Source organism: Vigna radiata, chromosome 7, assembly GCF_000741045.1.
Source record: "Vigna radiata var. radiata cultivar VC1973A chromosome 7, Vradiata_ver6, whole genome shotgun sequence".
Lineage (NCBI taxonomy): Eukaryota > Viridiplantae > Streptophyta > Magnoliopsida > Fabales > Fabaceae > Vigna > Vigna radiata.
This window is the reverse complement of record NC_028357.1, coordinates 5,074,690-5,090,885: the sequence shown is the minus strand read 5'-3', so window position 1 is coordinate 5,090,885 and position 16,196 is coordinate 5,074,690. Positions and strand designations below refer to the sequence as shown.

The window sequence follows — 16,196 nt, the reverse complement described above, 5'->3', positions numbered from 1 at the left end:
TTAATCATTGACTATGGAAAAGTTGAATTTTAAAAGATAAAATTTAAGTCTAATTCAATTTTACAAAATCAACTTTTGAGATAAGATTTACATCAATTTATATATTAAAAAAAATTATTTCTAGTCAATATGAAACTTCAACCATCTACTCACACAGAAACATAAATCTCGAGATGCAACTAAACGTTAATAAGTCATTCAATAAGAGTAAAACAATAAACCCACAGAGAATAAACTTTACTAAAATGAACTTTAAATTGTGATCTATTTAAATCTATTTAATCTTATAAAATCTATTTATAATGTAAAGTTTCCATTTGTATATTAGAAATTAAGCTTAATTTTAGTTGATGAGAAACTTGAAAATTAGAAAATGCCTCAAGAATGGAGAAGAAAGAGAAAGAGAGAGATAAAAAGGTGTGGGGAACGGGGGAATTCAATAAAAACAAAAAAGGTAAACCAAATCGGATTGTGAGATCTACAGTCCAAAATGAAAGAAAACATAGACCATTTGAACCACCTGTGATGTTTACCCATATTAGGCTTCGTGAATGAGTTTGCAGATAGATTTGGCACTGTAGATTTTTAAGACCCTGACGCAAGATTTTATTCATAACTTAAATTCAATCTTTTGGCTCATTTCCCCGTTCCCTGGCAGTCATAAATGAGAAAATAAAGCATCTAAATGAAAACCCAGAACCAGTATTATCAGAATCAAGTGGCAAAATAATTTACAACAAGCTTTTCCTTTTTATTTAATTGTGAATTAAAGCTGAATTCCACGAATCAACATAACCCAGAACAAGTTCAGAACCGCAGCGACTAAGACCAATAATTTTCTTCTCCAATAAATGAAAACCAAGAGGATAACATCTGTGCAGAAAACATTAATGGACACAATACTTATAATTTGAACGAGGGACAAATAATCAGGAAAGTCAAAGTCTTAACCAAATGTCAGGCACTACGACCTAAACTTCAGGATGTGCAGTATAGACCATGAGTTTAGAAGAATAAAAATTCTCTCCATCTGTTGCCCTTTTTATACCAGGTCCGAAGTCTGTACTCCAATCCGTATAGATACAATCCTCTCAAATTTGAATAAGATTTGAAAATATTAGCATTGTGGCCAAAAGCACAGAAAAGGGTTGAAGCTAATCATACATCTGCAAGAAATAAAACCAAACAGCATCTCACTTAATTGAAGGAAAGTCGTAGCCTACCCTTGAAAGATACAGCACTAGTGTTACATTTTTTATTGCTGTCTCACCTAACAAAGACAAAATTTAAATTCTCTCTTTTTCCACATGCCAGTGTAATGTCAGAAAAATATATAATTAAAGAGTTCATAATTAATATGCAATCAGGGCGGCAAAGGCTTTAATCATATTTTCTGTGCAGTTTCCTTCTAAGCTTTTGTTACATTGAACTAGAAGAAGAAAAAACTTATAAGTTGATCCTAGTTTATAATATAATTACTGACAAACGTAACGAACTCTTTCTAATAAAATAAAGTATGGACAATTTAACACAATCAACATATTTACCACAAAAAATGCATTCATATGTAATGGTGTAAAACACCATCGTCATTTCAAAAATTCACCTTTGTCTAAAGATTACATCATGTTTTTGCTTCCCTACTCAATCTTCATGTTCGTCTTCATCTGAATCTGCATAAAGAAAATGTGCAGCGGTTTGCAGATAAGCAGTTAATGAAATTTCCTGTTAACCAATACACATAATAAAAACTGACAGACTAAAGCCACTATCAAAAAGTAAATCAATTTGTAATTGATTGAACAAAACTACATTCCATGTTTTATTCTATGATAAGTACATCAAAATGATCAGATCACAAAGATGTGAAGTCATATTCTTTTTGACAACTTTAGTTTTGGTAAGCCTCTTTTTTCAGTTAATAATAACTTCAGTGTCCACGTGGAATTAGAAGAAAAAACTATAAACTTATCAAAAGTCAACTCAATGACATTTCTAATCTAGATTCCAGATTCTGTTCATAATAACTCAAAGCTAGAATTTACGTCTACGATCATAATATATTCCTATAGTTATTCTTCTCTTCTAGTTAAATGCAAACACTAGGCATGGAGAACAAATTTTTCACAAGGTTGCTCAGTTTACGTTTTGCACACAACACATTTTCAACTTACCAGATCGAACATCTTCACTAACTTTCCCTCTTGCTTCGATTTGTTTAACAAGCATCCGAAATATCAGCACCCACCAATAAATATGCATAACAAGCAAGCAGTACAGAAGACTGTTGAACAGATAATAATATATTGGACCATCCACTCGGTGCTTTTCCTTATCCAACGTTAGCAGAACTTCATAACTGACACAAAGGGAAAAAAGCAACTGATCAGAGAATCGCAATGACATAAATAAAAGACAATTGCGTATTACTCCTCAAACTGAATTGTTAAAATTTTTATGAAGACACAAATTTCTTTTATAGTGCTTACAATAGAGATTTACTTTCAAACTTGCCTCAGCAGACAGATTTTCTTAACAAGACGGCTAAAAACTTACCAATGAAACAGCTAAAAGTTTTTAGATAAATTTTATGTAAAACCCATTAGAACACTGAGAACTAATGACCTGAATATCAAACAAGTAAAAAGGAAATGGACGGTATAAAACAGAAGCATGAAATACATTTTCAGAATAAGGATCGTTAAAAATCTATATATCCCTAACACAATATCTTTTGGCCAATAAAAATACCTACATTATATAGAAACTGAAGTCACTTATATTGAAATTTGAAAATGTTAAAGGGACTCTTGAGTGGGGAGTTAAAAACAACAGTGTAGTGATACAGAGGTAAATCTAATGCAGCAAGATGATACATTTTGTTTCTCTAATTTACTATCATAGCACTGACATTATCCAATCAGATTTTGCCACATTCTTAAACAGTCCAAATGACAATAATACTTTTCCAAAATGTTATAGAACAGGACCAGGGTAAGATTAAAAAGAAAGAGAGAATGTAACAGAGGAAGAATGTGTGTTTTCACTGGTAATTGCAAGAAAATACACCCAGGTAATGACAGAAAATCATGCAAATGAACTCTCTTAAATGAACAGTTTTGCAATATCCTTAGCTGAAAAAGGTGTGCAAGTGCAAATAAATCAACAAATTTACCCAGCCTATCCACCACAATAAAACAGTATCCTTGACCTTGGGTAACACCCCCACAAAATCCTTAAGAGGTGTCAACCCAAACTTTGTTGAAATAGGTAGTGGTTGCAACAGTCTTGCCCGATTTATTTTATTGGCAAGCTACACAAGATGCTACAAAAATTCGTATATCTGACCTTTTGCCTTCCCTAAACATAGCCCCTGCTACTCTTTATAAGTTCTAAAAATTCTGAAATGCAACCCCCTCCCCATCCACTGCAGCTCATCTTCCCAATGAAGTCATTCCACGCTCTGTGCTAATGAAAGGGAAGCAAAAGATGCACAATAAGGAGTATCTGCAACTGAATTATACTTACCCAGTCTATACTGTATATCAAAATCGAAACCAACCAATCAACTTAGTGGCCTTTATAATTTTAGCCTTGTCCATTACTCTATATTCAGTAAGAAAAGGATAGTGTCTTCTCTGATCTATTCTGATATAAAATGCCCACCCAAAGGATAGTAGTGTCTTTACTTCACAGCCAACACAACAACCATCAATTCCCCCTCAAATTGATTTATGTTGCTTTTTTCAGATAAGATTTGGTTCCATAATGCTATAGTCTCATGTAACAAAATTGCACACAATCTAGCCCCTGCAGAGTTAGTTCCCACAACAAATTGTTACAACAAATCCAGAACTGCCAATAAAGAAAAAGTAGTAATAACAGCCTTAAATTTCCCAAAGGCTAGTTATGCCTCTCAATCCCAATGGAGATGTCGTTCTACAGTAAGAAGTAAAAGTTAGTACCCGCTTACCATACTCATTGATGTATAAGATCAAGAAATCCCCTTAAATCCTTAATATCCTTTGGAAAAGGTGACAATCATGCTGCCTCTAATTCATTAGGAACAGTTGTCACACCTTATGTGTGATAATGTGACCAAGGAACTACAAGCTAGCTTGTCCGGAGATGCACTTCTTTTGGTTAACCTTTAAATCAAGTTGCATTAGTATAGGCAAGAGAAACTTTAAGTGCTTCACATGCTCATCCATTGTATCACTATATGTAGGGATATCATCAAAGAATACAAGGGCATATTTTCTCAAAAGAGACTTCAACACTTCCTTGAGCAAGAGGAAACCTACGGTGTCAATTATGGGTGCAAAATGAAGTTTTTCTTTATGTCAACCTCACATTAATATTTGATAGTCACTCGATTTCATGACCAAATTGGAGAAAATTGTGGCTCCTCCAGTTGAACCCAACAATTCTTCAATCACTGGAATTGGAAGATTATTCAGCTGTGTACTCTTGTTTGAAGCTCGATAGTCAACACATAACTCAACCGAAGTAATAGATCTAGCAAAGAGACAATGGTGTATGCCATCAACATCCCACTGACCAGTTTTTCAATCATTGACTTTAGGTAATAGGGCTATTCATATAGCCTTATATTTGGATTTGAGCCTCAAGGGTCAGGACTATCACAAGATCATGTCACCTATGTGGAAGTAGACTTTGAGGGGCCTGAAAGATGTACTTATCTAAATCACCTAGTATGGGTGTTATGAACTGAATCTCTCTTGAAGGTTAATCAGCAATATGATTACTATCCAAAATCAATCCTTTTCCTTGATGCTGTGAGGCTCCTTTCTTGAGCTTTATGAATGTTGAGGTTTTGATTAATTCATGTTCTGTCATAAACACCTTGGTCTAACCATCCATCTTCAACTTCAATGTCAAATCATTGAAATAAACTTTGTTCTCTCACAATTCAGCCGATTATTTTAAAACCATCACCCTACACCTCAGAATAAGAAAGGGTACATCGCCAATACATTTAGCAGTAACACCAATAAAACTGAGAAAGTTAAGTTGCCCACAACTAACTAATACCACACCACCTTGCATCCCTTTAAACTGCCCCATAACTTTAGAAACTTCCATGTAGTGAACCCAACAGTACTATGTGAAAGCTAAGTTTTCAATTGATTTTCTATGTCTGTATCTTTCATCTAGGTTTTTGTCCCCTTCTTCACTCTCCTTTGATATTAAAATTGAGGTTCTAAATTGCATACCACAACACATGCTGCAGCAGCAATATTGCTGTTGGAAAGCTATCCACAACTGCAACAGCTTGCATTGCTATGTGGATTTAAATTACATTGTCACAGTGCATCCACAATAGAGCTGCAACAGGGCTACGACACAACTTCAGCACCATTCTATACCAATTTTTTTGTCAAACAATGAAGATTCCAAACTGCAATCCCAAGTGTTGATGATCGAATAGGTGTCATTGTGTGGAATGTTACAAGAGCAAGGGAGGCCTTTAATGGTGGAATATAATGAAAATTTTAAAATGAATAAAAAATCTATACGATCTTATTCATAAAAGATATATTGATAATTAGAATGATTATAAGATAAAATTTTGCATTTGGTGCAATCATATAATAATATCATGCTGCAACGGCCACAATCTGCATTGCAACAGCCACAATGCCCACAACTGCAATGACCTTCACTGTAATCCAGAACAATCATTAGGTTATTTTACGAATATGGTTACCTCCATCTTTGTTTAGCAATGAAAACTCCTCCCCTTGCTGACCTTGCATTTCAGCACAGGTCAATCTCTGAAAATTGCTTCAGTTTCTTGTAGTGCTGCCCCCTTTGAAGACTAATAACTATGAGCTTTCGGAAGCAAAATTCCTGTTTTCAGTCCTTTAAATTGGGGATTCCATTCTCTGGACGTTCTCGTGCATGCAAAGCTACAAGCAGAATTATTTGCCCTTCCCCAAGATTGCTTCAAAATGTTATTACATCTGACCATCCTATCGTACTCCCTCATGGTGTGTGCTTATTTGTCAACTACAAAAGACCATTCCTCTTACAAAATTTTAATTCTTCTTGATCTTCTCCCTTTCCATTTGAAATTCACATCAAATGCTACTTATCTAGCCCTTTCACCTCTCTTGCTAGCCTATGAAATTGGGTGATGGCCGTTGCCTGTTCATGTTTCAAGGTTAGAAGAGATTCAAAAGGATCAGCCATCAAGACTGGTGGGAACTTCTCTAAGAAGACAGTCTTAAACTCTTCCCAAGATTGATTTGTTTTAAAGTTTGCTACTGTTGAAACCATGACAGCACATCTCCTTCAAGAAAAACCATCACTGCCCCTTTAAAAAAATACTTTCGCAGTCCATCCCAAAGCATCCCTTCGAAGATATCCTAGACTTTCCCCCTTCCCAAATTCGATTTGCTCATTCCATTTGGACTCCACTCCATCTCCTATCCCCATCTTAGCCCTAGGGTCACATGTACTTAAACCTTTTTCAGACATCACAGACGCCAACTTATCCAGTGTCTAATGCACATAATTCATGCATGAATCTTGATTCAGATATTGCAACCAGCAGCTACAGGAACTGACTCCAGCTCATTGCCACGCACAACTCCTTGATTAAAAGTACTGATACCAATTTGAAATTACAGAGAAAAGAACACCCATATAATTCAAGGAAACTGGTGCCTCCACTCAACGTCTAAAACTTTCCTTGGCCATCTCTTACACCTTTGGCCTTTACATATCCTGAGTACAGCCGACCAAGTCAGCAACTAACTCCTGCTAACCTAACACTTGTCCAGTTAGAGTTACCTAACTGCTCTTTTTTATTTTTTTTTTTATTTTGTCTCTTATAAACCTGACCAGAAGAACATGTTCTACAAGATATTGAGATCAGAGACTCTAGGCAATCTAAACATTAACTAAGAAAATGGCTTCATCCCTAAAATAGTACTTAAAATTGTTTTCTTTACACTGCTGGTTGATGCTGCAACTGAATACAGGTTTAGCCTAAGAAATTTTGTATTACAAGATAACATGAATTCTGACATGGGTACTGCAACTGCTTCACAAATGTATCAGTCACTGAATCATTGTCGTTCCCCAACACATAATCCAAACGAATCAAGCATATATAAGCACTAAATTTTTTAATAAAGAAACCAGTCAGGAGGAATACTTAACAGTTAATCTTTAATCAAGAAAAATCAAAGTAACAAACGAAGGGATGAAAGTTAAAAAACACAAAACAAGTACTTTTTGTTTTGTTAAGAAAGCATGGAGAAAAATGTATATTTTTATATAAGATGAAAACTTTTTGAATTTGAAGAGCAACAGGGGGGCATCAACCTTTAGAGTGTATCTCATTAATTCTTTTTTACTCATAATAAATATAGGTAGGGACATCAGTTCTTTATTCACCAAGATTTTAGGAACACATAATAGGCAAGTGAGGACCACAATATATAACAGAGAGAAGGTAAACAGTGTAAATTCGAAACAAAGTAATATGAACCTTGTACTCCAGAGAATCCAGAAGGGGTAGTAAATGAGGCGCAATATGATCCAAGATAAAACAAATAGAATAAAAGCAAAGCTCGCCACTGTTTCAGCACCACTGTATTTGGACATTTTCCCTATCTCCAGAAAGACATCGCTAGCATCATGAATTGCTAACACAACCGATCCAACACGAGCAAACCTGAATATGTTCAGTAAACATAGAACAGAATCACAATCAAATTTTCAAGGGAAATACAGTAAAATTAAATAGAACAAGTGTGATGTGAGTAAAAAAAAAAGGTAGTTTAAAATTTTGAAATATTATTTTACCGTTCGTTTTACCTTAAGACCCAGTAAGTCAACAAAATTGATTAGTCAAAGTAAATGTATGAAACAGATGAAAAAATTACACCTTCTGATAAGGTGCTTGAATTGAAGTCAATTCAGAGAACTCAAACAAAGATTATGAAATTGGAGGTGGGAAAAAAAGCTTGTGATGAAAATATACCTAAAAATGTAAGACAGCACAATGAGAATTACAGTAGCAACATGGTGACTCATGGACACCCCAAAGTCGGAGCGCCTGGTTTCCCAAAATATTAAAGCAAAAATGGAGTATGAGTAAAACCCAGCTGCATACATATACACCGCCTTCAATTTCAACCTGAAAGGGTAAGAGTTACAAACAAATAAAGGGAAGAAAAAAACCATTCAACATTGGAGGAAGTAGAGATGATATGCAGAAATAAACAAACAAGCAAACAATCTTACTTGGTCTTTTGATCTGGCCAAACCTGAGACCCTGGCCCCACCCAAAAATTTCTGGTATTGGTAAACCAGGGTTCATCATACGTTACATAGAGAGCCAGAATCTCAGCAGAAAGATAATAAAGACATTTCCAAGCTGATTCCTTGAATTTCCTAATCTTTTTTCTTCTCTCATCCGTGTGCAAGTCGAGATTCTCATTCCCCTTTCCGAAAATCAATCGTCTGGCCAGTTTCTGCGCGCGTGTGCGATGAATAATGAAGCAGAATGCAGAGAAGGTCAAAGGTGAAATTGATTACAAGGGAAAAGCGTTGAATAATTGGAAGTCAATGCGGAGAGAAAAAGGTTCGAACCTGGAAGAAGAATCGGTCGAGAAAGAAGCGTATGGATGGAAAGAAGAGAGCGAAAAGGGGGAGAAAGTAGAAATCGCGATATGCAGGGTAAGATTCATGGTGCCAGTCCACGTTATGGAAGAAAGAACTCATCGTCGTCGATGACCCTCAATGCTTCGTTGATCCAATCGGAAACTAAACACCTCCTAATTCTTTTCTTTATTATAGAATCATCAAATAATTCAACACCATCATATAATATATATTACTATTCCCAGTTTCCAAAATAAGTCAATTTTTTCTTTTTCAACTTCAAATTTTGTTTTGCTTTTCACTATTATATTATCATACTCATTAACAAAACAATAATATCAGTGATTTTTTTTACTTTTTTTTTTCACCAAATCCCAACAACAATCTGTTGCTATTTCAAGAAAATAAAATGATTGATACATACATTAATTAATTTTTATTATAATAATAAAACTTGTAGATAATATAAGGATGACGATGCTTAAACAACATTTTTTTGACAATATTTAAATATTATCTAAGTCTGCGATTCATTCATGGTGGTATTTATGATTATTATTATTGATTTTCTAAAATAATTTTAAATCAATCATAAAATAACACATAAATGATGTTCAAGTATTATAAAAAAAATACTATCTAAATATCATTATTCATAATATAATGTCATATTTTCTTCCCCTTGTTTTCCATTAGAGTCTGAGTGCTGACTCCTCCTCTCTATAAGAACAAATAAATATTAACTATCAAATAATTAGTTTATATTTAAATCTTTTGTATAATATTAGATATTATATTGATACATATAAAAAGATATTAAATCAGTCTCTTAAATGTTAAAACATATGTATATTGACAGTTTATGTTTTATTATATAAGATTACATCATAAAATATTATAGAAAAGATTGTTTCCAAAATTTGTGTAATGGCAATCATTTTCATTTTAAAGTATTTAGTTGTGATTTTATATATTTAATGTATACATCACTGTATAACAATAATAGTAGAATATTATTATTTGTGAAAGTAAACATAATATAAAAGTACACAGAGATACCAAAGATTGTTAAAAAATTATTATTACAAAAGTATGCATATCGGTTAAGGTTTTAAAAAATTACCAGAAAATCAAATCCTACTCACTAATCACGATTTCATTACGATGAAGAACCATAAAAGAATGAAATTGTATGATTAACTAACGAGTTTAGTGTAAGTTGAATAAGTAATTATGCTTAATCAAATTAACTAAAGTTGTGAGTGGAACGTGATTTTTTAACATTAAAATTGTGTCTGTGTGATGACTTATGTTAAATGTACGTTAAGAAGAAAATTGTCATAACATATGACAACTTTTGTATAAAATAAGTTTGAATTAAAATCGGTATATACAATGATAATTTTGGTTTATTTAAATTTGTTATGAATTGATAAGTAAGGTAATAATGTGGAAGTTACATTTGACTCTATAACTTCATTATTTCCGAAGAAATGGTGTGCTTTTTTCCTTCAAAAGGCACAACTCATCTTTCCTCTTTTCTAAAAAAAACCAAAAATGTAATATCAAAAATAAATTAACCCACTTTGGTAAAGAAAAACTCAAAGTCATAGTGATTAAAAAGTCTATATGCAAAATTAATTAATCTAAACACTTATCACCTTGTCATGAAAAACCTTGTCCTCTAGAGACCGAATTGAATTGAAAAAAAAAAATTGAAATTTTGATATAGACTAATTTAAGTCTGACTTCTTAAAAACCCAATTCATCTTGGTTGAATCTGTGGTAGATTAGATTGATTCACCAACTCAATTATTATTTTATGTTTCGATATTATTATTTAACATTCTTTTTTAATATATTATAGATGGGATAAATAAGAAAATGTTTCAAGAGAAAAAAATGTTATAAACTTTTTTCATTTAAGACTCTATTATTATAGATGAATAAGTCACACAAAAATTATATACTTAATTTATTTATTTTTTTATACTTGATTTTAGATTGTATTTGGAGTTTAAGAGGATTTTGGATTATATTGTATTTTTCTTTTATTTTGAATTGTCTCTAAAGTTTAACATCATTTTAGACTTCAATTTATTTATATTTGAATTAGAAAAAATATGTTATTTCTTTTTAATTGGAAAAAAAAAGGTTTAATACCTATTTTGGTCCCTCTTTTGGGAGAGTTTGTTCAAAGTGGCCTTTCCTTTTTTAAAAAGTTCACTTAAGTCCCAGTCTTTGCAAAAACTGAGTAAATAGGTCCTTTTTTGTAACGGCGTTAAGTTTGTTAACAACTGATGATGTGTCATTATTACGTGTTTTAAAAAAATAAAAATTGTGACGTGTAAATTAAAATAGTTAGGGTTAAATAAAAAAATGAACGAAACCGGTTTTCTGTTGAGGTTCCTTCGTTTATAGGAAATCTGATAGCGCTGAAGGTTCTATCTCTTGGTGTGAACCATTTCTCTGGTTCTGTTCTGGTGAGTTTTGGTGGGCTTGTTTCTCTTGAAACTATGAGTTTAAGATGTAATAGATTGAACGGTTCAATGCTAGAGGAAATGATGGGGTTGAAGAATTTGACAGTGTTGGACCTCAGTGGCAACCAGTTGTCTGGTCATGTTTCTGAGGAAATTGGGAATCTGAATAAATTAATGGTTCTGAATCTGAGTGGTAATGACTTCTATGGAGAAATTCCTTCTACTTTGGGGAATCTTTTCAGGCTCACAACACTTGATTTGAGCAAACAAAATCTCTCCGGTAAATTGCCATATGAAATTTCAGGGCTTCCTAGTTTGCAAGTCATTACTCTTCAAGAGAACAACCACCACCGAGAACTCGAAATCTCCATTGACGCCACCACCACCGAGAACCCGAAATCGCGATAAACAGAACCCAAAATGCGAATCAAAAACCCAAATAAAAATTTTTCCTTTCTTCTTCATTGTGGCTGGGTTTCGCGGGAGGGAGGAGACGGGATTGATTTTCTGGCGACAAGAGTTTTGATTTAGGTTTCTTGAATCCTCTCTACAGATTTTTTATTCCATAATTTGGGATTTTTATTCCATGATTTGGGGTAGGGTTTTAATTTGGGTTTCTATTCTTGTAATTTTTAAATTAAAAAATTAAATAGTTACGTTACCCAATTTCACTTTTTAATTTAACTCTAACTATTTTAATTTACACGTCACAATTTTTTATTTTTTTAAAACACATAACAATGTCACATCATGAGATATTAGCCACCAGACAGTTTTGCTGTTAACAAAATTAACGTCGTTACCAAAAAGGACCTATTTGCTCAATTTTTGCAAAAACTGGGACTTAAGTAAACTTTTTAAAGAAAGGGAGAACCACTTTGAACAAACCCTCCCAAAAGAGGGACCAAAATAGGTATTAAATAAAAAAAAAAAAAACTTATGATCAAGTGAGTTAGTAATAACTCATTTGACCTACCAACCCGTGATAGATTGGATCAGGTTCAAATTTTTTAGACTCTCTAATAAGTGAGTCGGATTGGGTTGCCTCACTAAATAGGCAACCTGTGATGGGTCGGGCCAAGTGGCCTCTTTTGACAGAATGTTTCATCCTACACCTCTAACACAACCTTTAACTTTTTTAGAAAATTTCTTTTAAACTTAATAAATATTTTGTTTAACCTTTTCTCTTTCTTATTAAAGTAACACTGCACCCCTTTAACCCTGTATGCCTTTAACAAAAATTTTTAAAACTTTTATTTTTATTTATAATTTAATAGTTATTTAATTTATTTTAAAAATTTAATATTTTTTCATATTTTAATAATTATTAAAATATAATTTTTATCATTATAATAATTATATTCAAAATATTAAAATTAAAATAATTAAAATAAAAGTAATAAAAATAAAAATAAAAATAAAAACAAAATTAATAATATAAAATCTGATTTAGTATAATATATTAAATTATATTAAAATATTAAGTTAATTTAAAATATTATTAAATTTTAAGTAAAAAATAAAATTAAAAAAAAAGTCAATCATGGGATATTAACTATTCAATTTAATATTATTTAATATATTTTATATTTAAATAACTATTAAAATATAATTTATATTATCATAATAGTGATATTAAAAAAAGTAAAATAAGTAAGAAATCTAAAAATTCCGAGATTCTATTTCATTAATTTAATATTTTAATGTAATTTAGGTTTAAATCTCTTTTTGTCCCTAAGTTATGAGCGGATGTTCAGTTTAGTCTCCGTTTTTAAAAATGTAAACCTTTGATTGCTAAGTTATAAAAAATGTATCAAATGAGTCCTTTTTTGATGTTCATGGTCAAAGTACAAAGAGCAATCTAAAGTGTTGTTATTATTAAGAAACAAATCAGAGCAATCTAAAAATGTAGCAGTTGTTAAGAAACAACCAAAAACAATATTTCAAGTTAAAAAAGGACTTATTTGATACATTTTTTTATAACTTAGGGACCAAAGATTTACATTCTTAAAAACGAGGACTAAACTGAACATCCGCTTATAACTTAGGGACCAAAAAGAGGTTTAAACCTATAATTTAACATATATATATATATATATATATATATATATATATATATATATATTAAATCAGATTTTCTATTATTATTTTTATTATTTTTGTTTTTTATTTTTATTATTATTATTATTGCTTTTATTTTAATTATTTTAATTTTAATTTTTGATGTAACTATTATAATAATACAAATTATATTTTAATAATTATTAAAATATGAAAATATATTAAATAATAATATATTTTTAAATTAAATTGAATAGTTATTAAATTATAAATAAGAAATAAAGTTTTAAAAGTTTTTATTAAGAGTGTAAAGTTAAATTGATGCAAGATTACTTTAATAAGAAAGAAAAAAAGTAAAAAAAAAAAATACTATTTACTAAGGTTAATAAAAGAAATTTTGAAAAAGTTCAAAGTGAGGGTGAAACTCCTCATAATACTAGTCAAAATGGGTCAACTCGATTCGCTTATGTTTGTCCGCTTTTGGTTTGTCAAAGTCGGGAGGGCCAAGCTAGCTCGACATCATATAATAGAGTTATTCCCTCTACCAGTCCAACTGCTCTTTCCACCTACCTAGATTTTTTCGTATTCTTAAAATATCCTAGGTTAAAGTTTTTTAACTTTTACAATTTAACTTTACTTACCTTTTTTAAAATCCTAATTTTACAGTCCCTACCCCCTCTTTCTTTAATTACACACAAATCTTCACCACCTCACTTTCTTTCTTCCTCTCTTCTTCGCACACAGAGAGCCCCTACCCCCTCAGTTTTCTCTTTCTCTAATTGCACACAAACCCCACCTCTTCACTCTCTTTCTTCCTCTCTTCTTCGCACACATAGAGCCCCCACCCCTCCTTCTTTCTCTATGTTTCTTCTTCCCTAGCACATTTTTGTGGTTAAAGCTTCCTTCCTTTTGTTGTTCTTTTTCTGTGTATGTGCTCTGTAAATGGATGTATGTGGTGTGTTGTGTAAGAGGAAGAAGAAGAGAAACGTGAAGGCTTGAATGAATGTGGGAAATATGTTCAACCTTCAACGAATCTTGAGATCCGTGACAGATGTCGAGATCCATAGAAGGTTGAACGGATTTCCCACATTCGTTCAAGCCTTCGCGTTTTAACTATTTTAATTTTTTTTTTTGTTTTTAGTTTATTAATTTATTTACTTTTTTTTTGTAGATTTTAATTTTTGAACATTGTAAATGTTTATTTGTGTAGATTTTATATAATTTAATAACTTTTGTAATATTTTTGATGTATAAAAAAATTGTTAAAAAATAAAACAAATCGTTGAAAGGCTTGAACGGATGCGAGAGATGTGTTGTTCAACGGATCTTGATATTCAACGGATCTTGATTTATATCAACGAATGTCAAGATCCGTTGAAGGCCAAAGAGATGTTGATAAATAGAAAATACTTTTAATTATAGGGCAAAATGGAAATGGGGAGGTGCATGAAGCAACTTGAGGTGGTGGAGGGAGTAACCCTCCATAAAATAGGTTGAAAAATTGAACTAGCTCCGCCATTGGGTGGATGAGCGAGTTAACCTATCATTTATTTGTCCCCAATCACGCGACATTATTTTTTTCTTCTTCATCATTATCGACCTTCCTTTTGTCCATAAATAAATGCACGTGATGCATCATCTTCATCTTTGTTCATATTTTCAATAACAATGTAGCTCATGTAACAAAAATCCCAATTTACAAAAACCTCAATCTCTAAAACCCCAATTCACAAAACCCCTAACCTATAAATTCATCACAACTAAAAATCAACCATGATTTGTATGTTGTGGAAGCCGAAGCTAGTTTGCAATCACTATGAAGAGAATGAGAAATGAAAGTAAAGTCTTCACCACTGTAGGTCACCTTCGACATTATGGAGATTTGCTTTAACTATGGAAGAAGAGAAACAAAAACAAAGATGAGAAACGTTATGGTCAGTTTCATTGTCGTCAATGATGTATGTCGTCGTCGGTGAGGTGGTTGTTGAAGAATGTCATCGGGAAGAAGAGTTATCGAAGTGGGAAGGGAAGAAGTGTAAGGGAAGGGAAGTCTCTCAATGGTCTCTCACAAGAAATAGGAGGGTAGAGAAGTGTGAGGTTTGTGGTATCTCTCTATGTTAGTGAAGTGAATAAAGAAAGGAATAAAAGAAAAACATAGCAAACAAACGAGCTGATGGATTGGTGCGGACTGACATGTTACTAATAAGAAGGATTGGAGCATTCATATATTTTTATGATGATGCACTCAAAGACTTGAAGAACAATTTACATGTCTAGAACATCTATGTTAAAGCATTTTGTTGTATATTTCATTATAGTAGGCTTATATTTTCATTTGTAAACCAAGAAGTCTTGTATTTACTTCTTAGTGTAGAAAGTTTATGACCATAATCAACTATAACTAAGGATAATCAATTATTACGAGAAAACTAAGAAAATACTTTAATTCGACAATAATTGATTATCTCCCATGATGATCGATTATCACCGAAAAGCATGAAAAACCAAGGTTCACAGATAATTGATTACCACTTAGGGTAATCAATTATTCCCGAAATGAAACTCTTTTTTAACAACCTAAAATAATCAATTATTACTGACAGTTGAGAGTTGTTTGTCTAGCTTTTGACCTAGCTCAAACCTTAGGTTATATAATGTATTTTGCAGTTCATAAAAGGTTACTTAAGCAATTGCAGAGCAAAGAAAATTGTCTGAAATACTCTGAGTGTTTAAGTAAGCTAGTGTTTCGATGCTTGAAGGAAAAGCTTTCACTTTGTGTGTCTAAGTTGGTGGTATTTTTCTACCAAGCAAACTCAGGCTGTTCGTTTCTTTGTGGATCAAAGGAAGTTGTTGGTCATCTCTTATCTGTCAAAAGAGGTGTTTTCTAATCTCACTCTCATTATTATCCTCTAAATATAACATTTGTAACTGCATAACTATCAATTAATGACATTCAAAATTTCCAATTTTTCTGTTATTTATTATTGAAATTTGGAACTTGAGTTTAAATAAAAA

The 16,196-nt window shown here is 32.0% G+C and overlaps 1 protein-coding gene across 1 annotated transcript; it reads right to left on the bottom strand.

Moving 5' to 3' along the window:
- Positions 1 to 682: 682 nt before the first annotated feature.
- Positions 683 to 8,847, bottom strand: LOC106769469 (ASC1-like protein). Its single transcript, XM_014655098.2, has 7 exons — positions 8,629 to 8,847; positions 8,281 to 8,510; positions 8,018 to 8,173; positions 7,523 to 7,708; positions 2,175 to 2,359; positions 1,607 to 1,673; positions 683 to 1,166 (listed from the first exon to the last, which is right to left on the bottom strand). Exons 1-6 carry the CDS (start codon positions 8,758 to 8,760, stop codon positions 1,645 to 1,647), a joined length of 918 nt encoding a protein of 305 aa, XP_014510584.1. The 5' UTR covers positions 8,761 to 8,847; the 3' UTR covers positions 683 to 1,166; positions 1,607 to 1,644.
- Positions 8,848 to 16,196: the final 7,349 nt, after the last annotated feature.